This window comes from Catharus ustulatus, chromosome 7 (assembly GCF_009819885.2).
Source record: "Catharus ustulatus isolate bCatUst1 chromosome 7, bCatUst1.pri.v2, whole genome shotgun sequence".
Classification (NCBI taxonomy): Eukaryota; Metazoa; Chordata; class Aves; order Passeriformes; family Turdidae; genus Catharus; species Catharus ustulatus.
Genome location: NC_046227.1, coordinates 10,895,570 through 10,911,506, shown reverse-complemented (window position 1 = coordinate 10,911,506; position 15,937 = coordinate 10,895,570). Strand labels below are relative to the sequence as shown.

The window sequence follows — 15,937 nt, the reverse complement described above, 5'->3', positions numbered from 1 at the left end:
GTCCGCCAAGGGAGCGCGGAGAAGGCGCGGCTGGACAGGAGGTCGGTCCTTACGCGCTGCCCGTCGCCCGTTTGCTTGTGCCACCGCTCTGCCGGGCCGGGCCGCGGGAGAGGGTGTCGGAGCCTCGACGGCATGTGGCGCGGCGGGCAAGGTGGCAGGGCGGAGCGGCGCTGCAAAGGCCGAGGGCGCAGCGGAAGGTGGCGGGAGGGGACGGCTCGGCCCCGCGGCAGGTGCTGCGCCGTTCCTGCACCGCCGGGCCGCGGGCGGGCGGGAGCAGCGGCCGCCTCGGGCTGCGCCGGCGCCAGTGCCCGCGCGATGGCGCTGTGCAAAGACAAAGGCGCCGGGACGGGTCGGCCGGGTGGTCCTGGCCGCGGCCCGCAGGAGCGGCCGCAGGCTCGGGTTCCGCCGCGATGGAGCCCGCGCCGAGCGGGACGACCGGAGCCCTCCCCCTGTGGGATCCGCTCTCCCCTCTCCTTCTGACCCGGCGTCCTAGCAGTGCGGCTGCAGCCGCCACCCCGAAGAGACCCAGAGCTGCCTCGACGGTGCTGGGGGCCGCCCCGCCCCGACCCCACCGGCCGCTGTGCCCTCGTGGCAGCCCGGGACCTCTGCGCTTCGAGGCAGTGCCCGCGGGCGGCGGGCCGGTGTCCCCCGGGACCTCAGCGTGCGGCGCAGGGGACCTCGCCTCGGCCGGGCCACAGCGCTCAGCCCCGGCCGAGCCTCGCGGTCAGGCTGTCGTCCCGCGGGCGCCGTGGTCCTGGGAAGTACCGGCTGGAACGGGGAGAAAGCAGCAGGCGCTGAGTGCGCCCGGCGGATCCTGGCACGGGGAGAGCCACGGGGGCCGGCTCTCGGGCCGGCTGCGTGGGGCGAGAGCCGCCTCGGCCCGGGGGGCGGCAGCGCGGGCAGCGGAGGCCCGGGAGGTCGCGGAAGCCCCGGCTGCAGCCGCCCGCCGCTGAAACATGTGTGGGCATAGAGCTGCGATCGCTTCCATGCGTTTTGGCTTTAAAAGCGGTAGTTAATGAAAACCAAACCTTTCCGAGGAGGTGTTTTTGTTCAAAATTTTTTGGCAATCAACGACTTAAGGCGTCCGCAAACTTAAGTAACAAGGAGCGCTGGGCACTCAGAGCGCATCTACTCCTGCTCCCATCAGAATGAGAGAGCAGAAAATTCTCGTACCGGAGTTCGTGTTAGAAAAAGAAAAATAGATTATTAATATTATTAATATTTTAATTAGGGTTTTTTAATAGCGACATTAAAGACGGGTGAGGAAAGCAATGGGAAATAATAATATTTTTTTTTCCAGTGGAAATAAGGACAACATGAGAAAATCATGCAACAAGGGGGAAAAAAGCCATTGTAATTCGAAACAGAGAGAAAAATCTTTTATTGGGAAAAATATGTAAAAGAAAAATAAGCATCATGCTTCATAAAATCCGGATAAATTAAGCGATGTTTACAAAACAGAAGTTACCAAACATTCATACGAACTCGGTTAAGTTTCCCTCAGTTTCTCTAACAAACCCCTTTGCTTCCGGGTCGAAATTTTGTAATTCTTATGGCTCCCGATTTCAAAGTTATTTTCTCAGAGTATTTTATGTAAACATTCAGTTTATAAATACGGACTATTCGGTAATCCTAGTATTCCAGTGAACACGCAGATGAGAAACCAGCTGCCGGTGGAGAAAAAACGAAAGCAAGAGAAAGGTGCAAGGGATTAATTGCAAATGAAGCATCGCTACATATATATTTAAATGTATTTAATTGTATGCATTATTCAAATGCCCTTCTGACTAGTTGAATAATTTAGAATCGATAGTTTTCCTAAAAACTTTATAAAATATTAACACTTAATAAAATATTAATCGATTAACAAGCCAGTTGTACTCTTATAGGAGCTTTACTAAAGTCCTGTAATCGCGCTGTCGCCACACGTCTCCGCTGTTAAGGAAAGGATCACTGACAAAATGTAAATGAAGATCTTCAGACGGTGGTGTTTATAAAATACCTCATTAATGGGCTTGGATTGAATCTCTCCATCCATCCACATCATCAGATATAATAATAGTAACGAATCAGACAGGGAAGATCCTGGCTAAACCATTGGCATTTTTTTTTCCAGAAGTACTGAAGTCCTAAATCACCAATTCTTCTAACTTTCTGGCCATTGATCCGCGGGCATTCGTAGTTCAACATCAAAGGTAAGAACAAAACATTATTCAATTATTCGATAGCTGGTGGGAAACGTTAACTTCCATGTAAGAACGTTAATTCCATGCTGCTGAGCTTTATCAAATTAAGGGGGGCAAAAGGGAGAAAAGTTAGATCGGGTTATTTAAAAAGAAAACAGAGAGCTCTCCAAACTTTGAGGCTCCTTTCTGAGAGGGAAGGCAGGAGACCTGGCTGGCGGCAGCCGCCGCGCTCTCTCCTGCGCAGCCTGCGCGTTCCCGGCACCGCCGCTCGCTTCTCCTCCGACCGCTCCCGGAGCCCTGGCCCTGGCAGTGTCCCGGGCCCCCCGCCCTCGGCCTTTCGCTGTTCCCCGTATCTTCTCTGGCTCCCCCCGACTTCAACCGGCCGCGGGACGCGGCTCCCACCCGCGTTCACGGCTTGCTATCCCGGGGCAAGGCTGGCACCGCGTCCAGACTTCGGCGGCGGGACCCTCTGCCCCTGCCGAGGCGGGGAGAGACACGAGTGCTTCGGCCGAGGCAGGGAAAGCCTCACTTGGCACTGCTTTGACACCTCGGGGCCGGTCGGATGTGGAACGAAGGGATGATTTCTCTTACCCTGCCTGGGGATCCGCTGCTTCTCCCGGCACTATTTTCAGGGGCGGCCCGGAGCTCACCGGGACACCCGAGCGCTCGGCGGGCGGGCGGGCTGTCACTGCCACTCGGAGGGAAGGAGGGGCGCAGCGGGGACCAGCGGCAGCCGATCTCCTGTGGGGGACCTGACCCTCCTCCAAACCCCGAGGCAGGACTGGGACGGCTGCATGCGGGTTCGGGGCAACCACTGCTGCCCACTCTACTGTCCCCGGGCGATACGGGACGCACGAAGATCTGTCACCAGGGCTGCCCCGTGCTCGTGATGCTCCCGCCGGTCCCCAGTGTCGTCGTGCCTGGGATGGGGGGGCTCCGCTCCCTACTAACCCCCCCGGTAGCCCCCTTTTTTTTGACCCTCCGGCGCCACCGTAAAAGGCAGAGCTCTTAAGGGAGCACGGCGGGGAGGGCGGCGCCGTGCTGGGAGCCAGCCGCGGACGGGCGGCGGGGGAGGCGGAGGAGGGGGGTGTCGGGGCATTTGGGGTGCCCGCCGCCGCCGCCTTCTTCCCCGCCGCCCGTTCGCCGCCCGCCCCCCGCGCCAGAAGGGACTCCCTCGGTCCACCTTAACGCGGGTCTCGTTCCGTCGCCGGGCGGGCGGCGAGGGCTCGGCGGCGCGGGGCTGCCGGCTCATTCCCCCGCGCCCCCCGGGCCGGGCAGGGGGCGCTGCGGGTCCTCGGGGCGCCCGCGGGGCATGGCCCCGCTGGGAGACGCGCCCACGCCCCCGCCGGCCCCAGGGAGCGGCGCGGTGCACCTTGCAGCAGAGAGAGAGGGGACTGCCTGCCTGGCGGGTGACCGCCCGCCGCCCCGGGACTGGTGAGGGGCTCGATCCCGCTCCGCTGCGACTTCCCGGCCGCAGCTTTGCCCACACCACTGGCTGCACTTAGGTAGCGCTGTCATGCCCTACCCGGAGCTCCGCTATTAAATAATTTAGCGGCGGCAGCAGCAGCGCTTTCCTGCCCGCTTGTCACCTTCTCCCGGCCCCCGCCATCAATTATTCAGGACCACCCCGGTAACTCCCTGGAGCCGGGCGCGGAGAACAGGGCGACTGCGGGGCCCTACCTGGGGCCGGTCGCTGGCTCTTGGAGGCCTGGAGAAAGCGCGACCGGCCCTCGGGGCGGCAGCCCCCACCGCACCGGGAAAAGTTACTGTCGCCTCGCCCCGGCGGAGAGAGGTTGCGGGAGGATCCCCGCCGTCGGTCGGTTCCCAGGGGGACGGGGGTGGGGGACGGGTGGCAGGAGGCGGCGAGGCCACACGGGCTGCATCTGGACTGAATGCCGGTGGCAGCTTTGCTCCGCTTCGGTCGGTCCGGTGTCCCTAACTCCCACTTCCCCACCGTCCCCCCCACCTCGCCCTTCCCCTTCTCCCGGCTCCTCCTCCTCTCGTTGCCTCTCCGCCCTCCCCCCAGCCCGACTGCCCCTGCCCTTGCGCCTTTCTGCCCTGGGTCTCTCCTGTCACCACCGCGTCGTCCTGCCACGCTTCCCCTTCCCCACCCAGCCCTCCCTACGCCCTCCCTTCGCGCGGCACCGCGCTCCTTTTTCGCGTGCGAGATGTATTATTTATTTATTGGTGTTTAATTTCCTGCCAGGTGGGTTTCTGCCTCCCACTCGTGCGCGCAGCGGGGCCGGGGCTCCGCGGGGCGGGCTGGGCCGGGAGGAGGTGGGCTGCTGCGCGCCCGTCTGTGCCCGATTCCGAGGTAGCAGCGAGACTTGATTTTTGCGGGGGGGCGGGGAGGGGGAGGGGTGTCAAGGCGAGGAGGGGTGGCGATGTTTGGGATGCACAGCCCTGGGACGGGAACGCCGCGCAGACAGACAGGCAGACACACACACACAGGCGTGCACATACAACAAACCCGAAAGCAAGGACAACCCCAAAAAGGACTCACTTTGCCTCGATGACTCAACGCAACTAATAACCGTTTCTCCGCTTTCTGTGGCGAGTCCCTCCTGCCGCCGCTGTCGCTGGCAGAGGAGGGAGCGATTGAAAGTGACACACGGGGGGCCGCCGCCGCCACTTCCCCGCGCCGCCAGGCACTCGCCGCCGCCGCGGAGCCCGGGAGAGCGGCGCTCCCTCCTCTTCTCCTCCCCCTGTTTCCCTCGGTATTGATTTTCTCCGCTGAAGGTGTGAGAAGTCGGCTCCCTCTCCCTTCTCTTCCGCGCCGCAGCCGACGGCCCCGCGCCTCCCCGCCCCCTCGTCCCGACCTCCCCGCTCCGCTCCGCTCGCCACCCGGGACCCTCCGGGACGGGGCTCTGCCCTCGCCACCCCGCGGGCAGCCGCCCCGGCCCCGCCGCCCCAGCACCCCCGGAGGAGGACGAGGAGGGGGCTGGGGGTGGGGGGAAGAAGTAGAGTCGAAGAACGCGGCGTGGGAGAAGGAAACAGGAAAACTTTCCACCCTGGATTCTCTACTTCTGATCCATGGACAGAGCCCAACTCAGCCAACTTACAGACAGGCTATAAGCAGTAAGTACAGCGGCCAGCTCGCGGGAGCCGCTCGCTAGAGGCTTCCTCGCCAGCAGCCGGCTATTCCGTGGCTGCACAGCTGGCCGGCGCGGGGGGGCCGTGCCAGCGGGGCCGTCTGGACCGGCAGCCTCTTCCCCGCGGCCCCCGGGGGCGGGCCGGCACTGTGGCCGGACCCGGGGCGCAGCACCTGGCTGCGGCAGGCGGGTGGGCTGCTTGCCTGCCGAGCGTGATGGGAACCGGGGCACCGCACTGCCTGCCCCCGCCCGCGGCAGGTTGGCGCCGGGCGGGTGAGGCGAACCGCTCGCTTCCAGCGGGGCCGGCTGCTACTCGCCGGGCTTCACGGAGCCGAACTGCCCTAGAGACGCGCAGCGGGGGCCCGGCCGGGTGAGCGGGGCCGATACTGGCCGGTACTGAAGCGCCCCTTGTTTCTCTCGCCCTAGGTCCGTGCTCCTTCTACTGCGACCTGCCAGCGGGAGCAGCGTCTCCGAGCATGGAGCGGAGGAGCGAGAGCCCCTGCCTGCGGGACAGCCCCGACAGAGGCAGCGGCAGCCCTGATGTCAAAGGCCCCCCCCCCGGGAAGGTGGCCAGGCTGGAGCAGAACGGCAGCCCCATGGGCACCCGCGGGAGGCCCAACGGCGCCGTCACCAAGCCCGTGGGAGGTAACCGTGCGGCCGCGCTCGCGGCGGCTCTGCCGCCCGGGGCGCGCAGGGGCGGCGGGCCCGGGGGAGCGTGTGGCGGCGGGTCGGTACCGTGCGGAGAGAGGCCGGCAGGTCCGAGTGGCAGCTGGAGGGCTGCTGCTCGCGTTCCCGGGCAAGCATTTGGCTGCTCGGCACCGCTGCGGTGATAGGGATCTGCGGGAAGATTTGGACCGGGCGTGCGGCGCGTAGCCCTCTCGGCGTTAGAAGGCCGCCTGCCGAAAGAGGCCACCCCGGGCTGGGCTCTGGCTGGGTGACTCTCACAAAGCTAGGGCTAACCGTGCCGGAGGGTGACGAGGTGAGAGCGTGTCTTGATGCGGGTTGCCCTGGGGCAGCCCAGGGCCATGCCCCTGCCCGCCGGCGCTCCCGCAGGGCACGGCACGGCCGGGCAGCAGGACAGAGCAGCGCCTGCAGGACAGGGCAGCGCCTCCAGGCAGGGTGCGGGCGGCCGGGCAGCTTCACGGGGGCAGGTGACACCAGTTGGGTGCATCAACACCCACCGTCACAGGTTTAACAAGGAGGTCACCGGGGTGGGAAAAATGGTAGCGTTTGTGGTTGCACTTGGGGATTTTATTTTTCTTTCGGTAAGTAACATTTTGTAGCAATTGTAAAAGAGTATAGGGCATGTGCAAGGTTTAGCTCTTTCAGCAAATTTATTGAGCGTTGGTTTTGCAGTTTTCCTGCATTTCTCTAGAATACTTAATTTTTCTTACTTTGCTGTCAAGTTGCTGGTCAGTTTTGTGTTAAGAGCATGTTAAGTACATAGATGCTTTTTTCCCCTCCTTTTGTTTCAAGCCGATAAACTTTCCAGTCACTTCTTTTAAATGCCTTCTTTTTTCCTCTTAACTCTGATACTGTCATACTTAAGACAGTGCAGCCTCGTGTTAGGAAAAATAAATTTAAAAATCTTGAAATTAGCCAGATGTTGTGAGCAGAATACTGCAGGAAGGGCCATCTACAACTTTACCTTAAAGAAATCCTCTGTATTTGTGTTTTAAAATGAGCAGAACAGTAACACGTAATTGTAATTGTTTATACACACAAGGAGTTTGTGTAAATGGCATTTTGAGAGATACATTTAAATGGTTGTCACATGACTCTCTATTACGTGAGGTTTATTTAGCGATTTTACCATTAGATACTTGTTTTAGACCTCTTTGGCTCAATAGGCTTCCTAATTGCTGAAGTTTGCTAAGGAGCTGCAGATTTTATTATAACAGCATAGGATTCATTTATATACCTAATGAAGGGTAAGAGAGCTCACTAGTTTTTTATGTTTCTGTACGTCTAGTTTTTAATTCTCTTCTCTGTGTTCTTACAACGTATGGAAAAAGAAGAAACAGCTTTGCAGTGAAAGACTTGTAATACTGTTCCACTTAGAAATTGGTGAAGAAATAATTTGTTGAGTAATTTAAAAAAGGAACTAGTCAATAATATAAAAAAGTAGCATATGTAGTTTTAGATGCCTTTTTCATGATTTGGGCATTAAAGCTTCTTGATTTTTATAGGAATGTTAGAATTAAAACTGAAATCTTTTTCCTTGGGGCATTTATAGAAATATGCGTTAAAGAGAACTCTTTTAAATGTTTTGGAATATATGTTTGCTTTCTAGTTGCAGCTGTGTTATCCAAGAGAAATTCAGTGGCTTTTATCGCTATACGGGTGTTTCAACCTGAATCTGGCCTATTAAGCTATGGAATATTTCTTCCACCTAAGAAAAGTACTTTCATTTCTGAAAGCAAACTTTTAAGAGCCTAAGTTTTCATTCATTACTCTTCAGCTCATTTATAAAGGTGTTGTAGACTGGAGTGTAGAAGTGTGGGGGAATAAAAGATGCAGCAGTAATTTTTTTTTTCTCCTTAGCTAGTGTTCTTTAAACAGTCTCTTTGGGTTTAGGCTGTTCATAATAAAGGTTATTCATTACTCCTTATTGATACTGAAAGCAAGAAGGAAATTATTCTTGTCTGAATACTTACCTACGTTCTATAATACTCAATACTAAATTAGTTAAGGCAGATTTTTTTTTTAATAAGATAATGGTGCTGTTTAAAATTGATTTTTTTTTTCTCCTGGAAATACTCTCACAATAAATCTGCATAGCTAATTTCCAGATATTTTTCTTCTGCTCTTTTTCAAGTTTGATCTTTAAGAACCTGTTATGATCAAGTGATCTTTTCCTGAATGCAGATCACACCTGTTTCGGATATTTTTGGAAGTCTGTGTCTTTGCCGTGATTACTGTGGTGTTAGTAATTTTTGCACTGGGGTTGTGAAATGCATGTGTAGACATTTGTGGAAGGGCTTACTTTTAATTTACTGGCAAATTAGTATAAAAATATTTGAAATAAATATTGATAGGGACTCTCCTACTATTGTGCCTAGAGTCTGACAAAAAGGAAACTATGGAAAGTCATAGTGAAGTGACATCCAAGGCTTCAGTTGTCAGTGTTTCTGTGTATTCTTATTTCTTGGGCTTTAACAAATGCTAATACTTACTGAATGTGGATTGCATTTGGGACAAAAATGGAAATACTTTTACTGAAAACTTGAGACTATTTTAGTTTTTGCTTTGTTTTATTTTTAATTCCGTAATGTGTATCTAAAGATTTTGAAAGCAAAACCAAATGCTAACAATTCTTTTTCTCATCTCATTTTGGGCCTTAGATATGTAAATGCTGAAATTCCTTCCTATTTGTCAGGTGGCTTTTTGTTGTAATGATACCAATTTCTGAAGTTAATTCGTGAGAACAGAGCAATAAGCTCTCAACTACCTGCTGCTATGATGAGCCTAATGACCTTTGGTAACCAGTTTTATAATCGTACTGTTTGCTGCAATTATTTTTCTAGTGACTTCCCTGAGAAATAGAGAAATATAATGCTGTCGGTGTTTCTTGCTTTCTCTAGTTTTATGAGTGAAAAGTGTTTGAAAAAAAGCTTTTTGTAATGCAGACAGAAAATCAGTTGTTCTCATGAGAAATTTTGCCTTATGACTTTCCTGGTGTTTTTGTTCCTAACATGAATGTACTTAATTCAGAGGGCCATTACAGCAGCTGTAATAATCTAGTGAAGGTCACTAAAAAGATAAACGAGGTCTTAAAGGTTGTGTTTAATAGGGGATTTAAAAGTTTTGGTACTGTTTACAATGTTGTTAGCGTCAGTCCAATGTATTAGAGTCCAGTTTTGGTTTGCCTGACTAACTCAGTGCCTTCTATAATGTTTCAACAGTTATCTGAACAATCTGTTTTAAAACCTGTATGTAATAAAGCACAAGTGCTCCGGTTTTAAGGAAAGGAAGGTTCCTTGGAAAAAGAGGCTAATATCGCTTTAAAAAACATATGAAGCCTGGGAGAGAGTTTAGAGCAAGCAAGAGCACTATGGTGTTGACAGCTTTATATCCCTGTTGGGTAACATTCACTTACTAGAATTGGCGTCTCCTCTCAGTTAGTAATTCACTCCATAAGGATTTAAAAAAAAGATGGATGATTAATGACTAGGAAACTTATATTTACAGAATTGCTGATTGCAGTTCGTCAACCTGTTTGTGTAAGAGTGGATGTGCAGATGTATATATGTGTGTTGATTTGAAAAGCTTAGAAAATAAGTGTCAAAAGCCTCGGAAAGCAACTTAAAATGCCAGTATGCACAGTGAGCTGTTCTGAAGTTTGGTTTTGCTGAAAAAGAAACAGAACCAAATCATAGCCAAGGGAAAATGCTCAAATTTGGAGCAGGAAATGATTGCAAAACATTTTTGTTAAGATTAGTTTGCTGCAGTCTGATAATACATTCATATTCATTTAACTGTTAAAAACTGATTCAATTTACAATCTATTAATGGAGGGAAAAGCTTTCAGGCAATTCAAACCAAAGCATATGATCAGGATGTTAATCAGTAGCTGTAGTTACGTAGCTTGTACAAAGTCAGATGTACCAGAAATGTGGATATAGTGACTCTTCTGAGCGCTGCTGCTGGTTGCTGTTAAGTGTAGTTAGAAATCAGTTTTAGTATTTAACTTTTAATGTATTTAATAAAGATATATTAAGTATATCTCTGGGGTGACAGAAACACGGGCTGATGGTTAAAGAGCTATTTGTGAAGGTGCATTCTATATATTTCTGTAAAAATATTGTAGGGTTTGTACTGCCTTTTGTATCTTTAGAAGGATTCAAGGTACTTGAGTGAAAATTCAGTGCAGATGGAAGAATACAGCCTGATCAAATTTGCTCCTCTCTTCTAAATAGTTAGTTAAGATGGCATCCTGAAGGCAGTAAGGAAGTGTGTTTCACTTGTCCTTAGGAACTAAGCAAAGCGAAAGGTTGAGTTTTAGATTCCTGCCCAGATCCTAGATGAAGAATACCATCCTGCTGCCTGAAAGAAATATGGAGCTGTTTGAAATAATGAAGTGCGTTAAAATACGGAAGTGTGAAAGCTGCAAATCCTTGTTCGTGTCAGGAACCAGCATACATGTATTTTTTGTTTTACGTTCATGTTTTATGTATTATCTGTGTAGTTGGAAAAACGTTGCCTTGTAATATGATATAATTCAGTAGGGATTTGGAAGAAATGTAAAATCTTGCATTTTACATGTTTTGATATATAACGAGGAAGAAACTCTAATTTAACAGGAACAGTAAGAAAAGCAAGAGAGAGATTTCTTTTTTGGGACTGATTGCTAAAAATGGATTCCTGGTCTTTTTGCTGATCTTCACCCCTCTCTCCCTTTTCCAATCAGGCTATGTCATGTAAATAGAACAAACAGAGCAGTCACTCCTGAAGGGTCATGCAGTGTATCAGCTATATTTTTGCTGAGGTTGAAAAATAGTTTTTCTTTATGTGTTTTCAGTACTTGGTCTGTTATTAAAATAAAAACACAGTTGGTTGAAGTACGTGTGCAATTGAACATACGCATTAAACAGAATATAGGGTATCCACCCATTCAATGACCTAGACATAATTTGATGTTTAGGATAATTTTGGAACCCTTAAGTTGCATCTGCAGAAAGACACCAACAATTTTGAGTTTGAGATTTAAGATTAGTGGTAGTAAGATTTTTTTTTTTTCCCCCGCAACAGTTCCTAAGTGTTTCAAGTCATCTCCCTGCTTCCTCTCCACACCCATGGCCGTGTTAGTTAACTGCATGCTGTTATTCTTATCATAAACCGAAGGAAAGAAAAAGCAACCAACATAATTGAAATAATCCATATTAATTCTGTGTTTACTCCTCTCTTTGTAAGTTGGGTCCTGCATTTTCTTGGTTTCACTGGGATAGAACATAGTGCATTTACTGTCAGTTATTTATAGAACAATTCTTTGACAAACTCACCTTGACAGGAGGTTTCAGTGACTCCCCAGAATTGTTTTTGTGCCTAAAGAAGATGGCAAAATCATATTAAAAACTGTAAAGATGCCAATGAGGTAACATATTTTCAAGAAATTGAATAGTGACTTGCACTTAGAATTTAGATGAAGGATTTGGACATTGAAGGAAGGCCAGCAGTATTAACATTTTATTATTATGAGTAAACACTTAGAGGTAAAGTTTTGAAGATTCCTTTCCCAAATACATAGTTTTGTGGAATCCTTATATTCTATTTAAATACTCTCACTGTGCTGAATATTTTATCTTGATTTAAAAATAGAAAAAAATCTGGCATAATGCAACTGTAATCAAGTCGTCATTTCAACAGACAGCTATGTCATGTTGAAACTTTCTGGTTTGTAGCACAGACTTTCAGATGGTATCACTTACTTTAAAATTCCTTTAAAAGTATTTGAGTTTAGTACTCTTCATGGAGATGCAAGCCTGAGTATTTATTTTTGCAGTTACTTTCTATTATTGATGTTTTCTTTAGAGCTGTCTGTGTGGAATGGGGAGGAAAAGGGCCACAATGGTGGTCTGGAGCTGAAGTAAAATACTTGAACCGGTAAGGTTTTTGTCACTCGCATTGACACAGAACATGGTAATATAATGCGGCAGCTATGGTACTGTAAAATGAAGAGTTTTATTGCAGTCATATATTTATATTCACCAAACATCTGTGTGACCTGTTTAGGAAAATTCTTATTTTTGTGATTGAGCAGTCCCCAACCTGCTTTTAAATCTTATTTTTAAACTTTTCAAAATAGCTGAAAATCTGTAAAACTTGGGAAGTTTTTCTTTTGAATCCCAAATTGCAAGGCATAGCTAAGTTAGGCCTTTAATTACTGCCCCTCATAATTTAGTTAAATTAGTAACTACTGCTGTGTTTTTAGGATTAAAGGCCCAGTTTTTCAAGGTATAAAGCATTACCAAGTCCCTTTGAATTGATAGGACAGGGATTTGTTGGAGATAACCTGTGTCTGATTCATACTCTGTAACTACAGAAGGAGCGTGCAGTCCTTTTGAAGCTCGGAGTGGCTTTGAAACCAGCCCGCTGTGTCGAGCAAGGAGCCAGAGCCCTTCCTCGCTCTGAAAAAATCGCCTCGTGCTAATTGGTTCCTACTGTACCAAATGGCCGGGGTCAGCTGCATCAGTCCCCACGGTGGCATGTGTCACTAATGCAGATGTAAGAAATAGTCACAGCAGACAAAGGGCAGCTGAGTATTTGATGGCTTTTGAGAAATGTTTTCTAGCCTCTAGCGATACTAAAAAAAATTGCCCTCCAAGAAGCTTTGTACTTGTTGCAGAATGCTCATCAACAGCGTCTCTGCTGCGGGGCTGCAGACAAATGAGTTTACGTAGATTAGTGGTATGAAAGAGAGAAAATGCTCTTTGCCATTTCATTTGGGGGCAGTTGTTAACCCATCTAGTTGAGGTTCTCATGGCTGTTCCCAAGTGTTGACTGCTTTAATGTGTGATGTGTTCTCAACCAGCCAGGCATGTTGTCCATATTGTCACTATTCTATAGTTAGGGATTTTTTTTAATCCAGAGTTCCTGCGCTTTGTATGAAAGTATGTACTGCAGCTGTTGAGTATATTTTGTCCCTGTCTCCATTTGCATTGATCCAAATATTGGTAAGGAAAAAAATATTTTATATTGCAGGTGTTATTTCTTCTATTTCAGGGAACTTTAAAAGAAATGAAATAGTTTTTTTTTTGTTGTTTTTTTGGTTTTTTCCTTTTTAAATATTTGCTAACTCTACAAGTGTCCCCTGAAGATTTACAAATATACAAGATTTTGGCATTTGTCTGTTATCAGTTTAGGGCTGCTGACGTTGAAAACCTCTTATAAAAGGTATTTGAAAGGGGTTTTTTGTTTGTTTTGTTGGTTGGTGTTGTGTTTTGCTTTGGGTTTTTAAAGTGTAATTCTTACTTTGAATTTTAAAGGTGTGAATGTTGATGTTGCTAGTATCTGAGGACTTACGTAAAACCTCCTTCCAGGAGGCACTTCTACTTAGAATAAAACTATGCAAATAATTTTCAGATGGTTTAAAAAATGAAGTGTGAGCCCTGCATCGGTGTGTTGGCATGCTGGATGCTAGGGCAGGAATACTGCGTCTGAACTCAAGATACATTTTCAATTTCTTGTCAAATGCTGAATGATTATTGGTGTTTCATGTTGTGATGTTTGGGAAAAGAGAAGATTGTCATTATTTGTAGAAGCTGTATGAAGGGAACAGAAAGAACTCGAAGAAAAAGGACAGGTATCTCTAGATAAGAGTCTAAGTAAATAGCTTGTTTTCTAAATAGAAAATTATCTGGCGAATTCTCTCGCTGAAAATGTTTAGTCATTGTGCTCTAATTGATGTCCTTCTATCAGATGGACATGCAATATTAAAAAATTTGAGCACAACTGTACCTTGTTAGTAGCAATGTCAGCAAGGTAAAGAAGGTCAGAAAAATCTTAATACCTGTCAGACACTATTTTATGTGAAGCTGCAGCATCTCTTGAGATAACCATATACCCACTGCGTTTTCAGAATGCAGTGGAAATGTCTTCCACTTAAACACGCTCCCTCATTTGTTCCCTAAAGACACACACTGAGATGAAAAGACACACTATTGACAGCAAATCTTTTCAGAGGTACTAAACCTGGCATGAAATGTCGGGAGGAGAGTTTCTTATATCAAAAGCATGATTTGTATGGCTGCATACAGCCACAAGGTTACTTTGTCTCTCTCTCAGCTGTTCCATTCTGTTTGTAATGTTGAGAAGAGGCTGGATTAGTCTCTCTTTACTTGGGCATCACCAACACTTCACTCTTGAGAAGTTGCTGACTTTGTCAGCATTTGGACGAAAGCTTCAGATAAGTGAGGAAACACAAAGAAGTATTTACCATCTTGGTAATCTAAACTCATGGAGAATGTTTTGCCATAAATTTAACTGACAGGCATATATTGGAAATGAAGCATGTTATTTTCAAAACTATAACCAGCCGATTTTTTTGAGAGTAATATAAATTCATATTTTGAGCGTATTTTGGTTTATATGCATTTCCATTATTTATATATTAAAATTAGATGTGCACAATTTCCAGCCTTATTATTTTGAATGGTTATTAAGAAATGTAGTTATAAATTATGAGTTATACAATACTTTGGAGTAAAAGGTGATTTTCATAATGTCTTTTCCCAACTTACAAATAACTTCTTTGCCATAATACAAACATGATAGCGGAGCAACGTGATAGATGTCTCTTTAAGTATTGTAGTAAAAGAAAATGACTTGTATTCTGAGGCTGTGGATAGTTTATGTTGTTTTGGACCCATTTCCTAAGCAGTGATCGAAAACAGATTACAATAACAATTATACAGTCAGAAGATGCAATATCCATTTCTGTTTTAATTGAGTGAAAGAATAATAAAAACATCATTAAGAAAAATGAGGTGGACCTGTCATACATGCTACCAATTTTTAGACTTAGAGAAAATGCAGAGTAACAGAAGTGTGAGCTTTTTTAATTTTCCTTTTTTTTAAAGTAGTTTGTTTCTCAAGCTAGAAGTCTGGATAGTAGACTTCATATGGGCTCCTGTGAGCAAGTGTGCAGTAAGTAGGTGTATTGCTTGACGGTAATGGGTCTGCCATAATGAAGGTATTGAGCCTTTCTGATGCCGTTAATATGATCATGGTGTCATATTGACCTGCCAGCTAGATGAGCCTTGAGAATGCCATGGACAGGTAGAAGGTAGTAAAATTACTCTGTCCCTTTCAAAATGAAGAACTGTGCTACTTCACGTAGGCGAGGGGTGTTTTGGTTTTTTGTGCCTTCTTCAAATCTGTGGACATGAATGCAAATAAGAGTGCTTGGTCTCTTAAGCCTTCACTACCTGAAACTGATTCTACTATGGCCCTTTTGCTACCTCACCATCTCAGGGTTCAGATTAAAACCCAAAAGGCAGAAAGGCCCTGTGCCAGGGGACCGTGCATCTGCGTGCCTCTTGCAAAGGGACCAGACTGTAGTTGAAGGCCAGAGGGATCCTGGCTCTCCTTTTTCTCTGACTCCTAGAGCTGTAAGCGGAAGTGTCCTTTCTGTACCCTGCATGGGAAGAGAGAGCCTTGCTACAGTAGTCTTGGCTCTAGTCCTGTATCATACAGCTTTGTAAATCAACATTTGGAATGGCATCCAGAAGTGAACTGGGAGCCAGTTTGGCCTTTGGAGCACAGATGTAATCTGTTATTTGGCTAACACCTCTCAGTGAGCACATGTATTTGCACTAGCAGAGTATCTAATCCTTTGGTGTAGCTCTGTGTACCATAATGATACAGCAATTCAGCTTGTTGAGCCCCAAAAGCATTGCTGGCTCTTCACAAGTGAATCCACACACAGTAGGTCAACTTATAGGTAGGTCTTTTCACCTACCCTTTTACCCTTGCCCCAAAATATTTCTAACTGGATGAAGTGTATTGTGCATACCTGAGAAAGAGAATGTATCTTAACTTTTGTTCCTTGACCTTATGACTTGTTTGATAAGAGATCTGGTAGTTATTAAACCCATTAGATTAATGTGACCTGCTGGCAGATAAATGTAAATATTCCTAAAGGAGTAATGTTTAAACTGA

General features: G+C 47.5%; 1 protein-coding gene across 1 annotated transcript in view; it reads left to right on the top strand.

The window, feature by feature from the left end:
• The first annotated feature begins 5,123 nt into the window (after positions 1 to 5,123).
• SATB2 (SATB homeobox 2) overlaps positions 5,124 to 15,937 on the top strand; it is a 128,428-nt gene continuing 117,614 nt past the window's right edge. The window contains exons 1-2 of the mRNA XM_033065385.2: positions 5,124 to 5,264; positions 5,705 to 5,923. Coding sequence (XP_032921276.1) covers positions 5,755 to 5,923 — 169 coding nt within the window. The 5' untranslated portion in view covers positions 5,124 to 5,264; positions 5,705 to 5,754. The remainder of the gene's footprint in view (positions 5,265 to 5,704; positions 5,924 to 15,937) is intronic.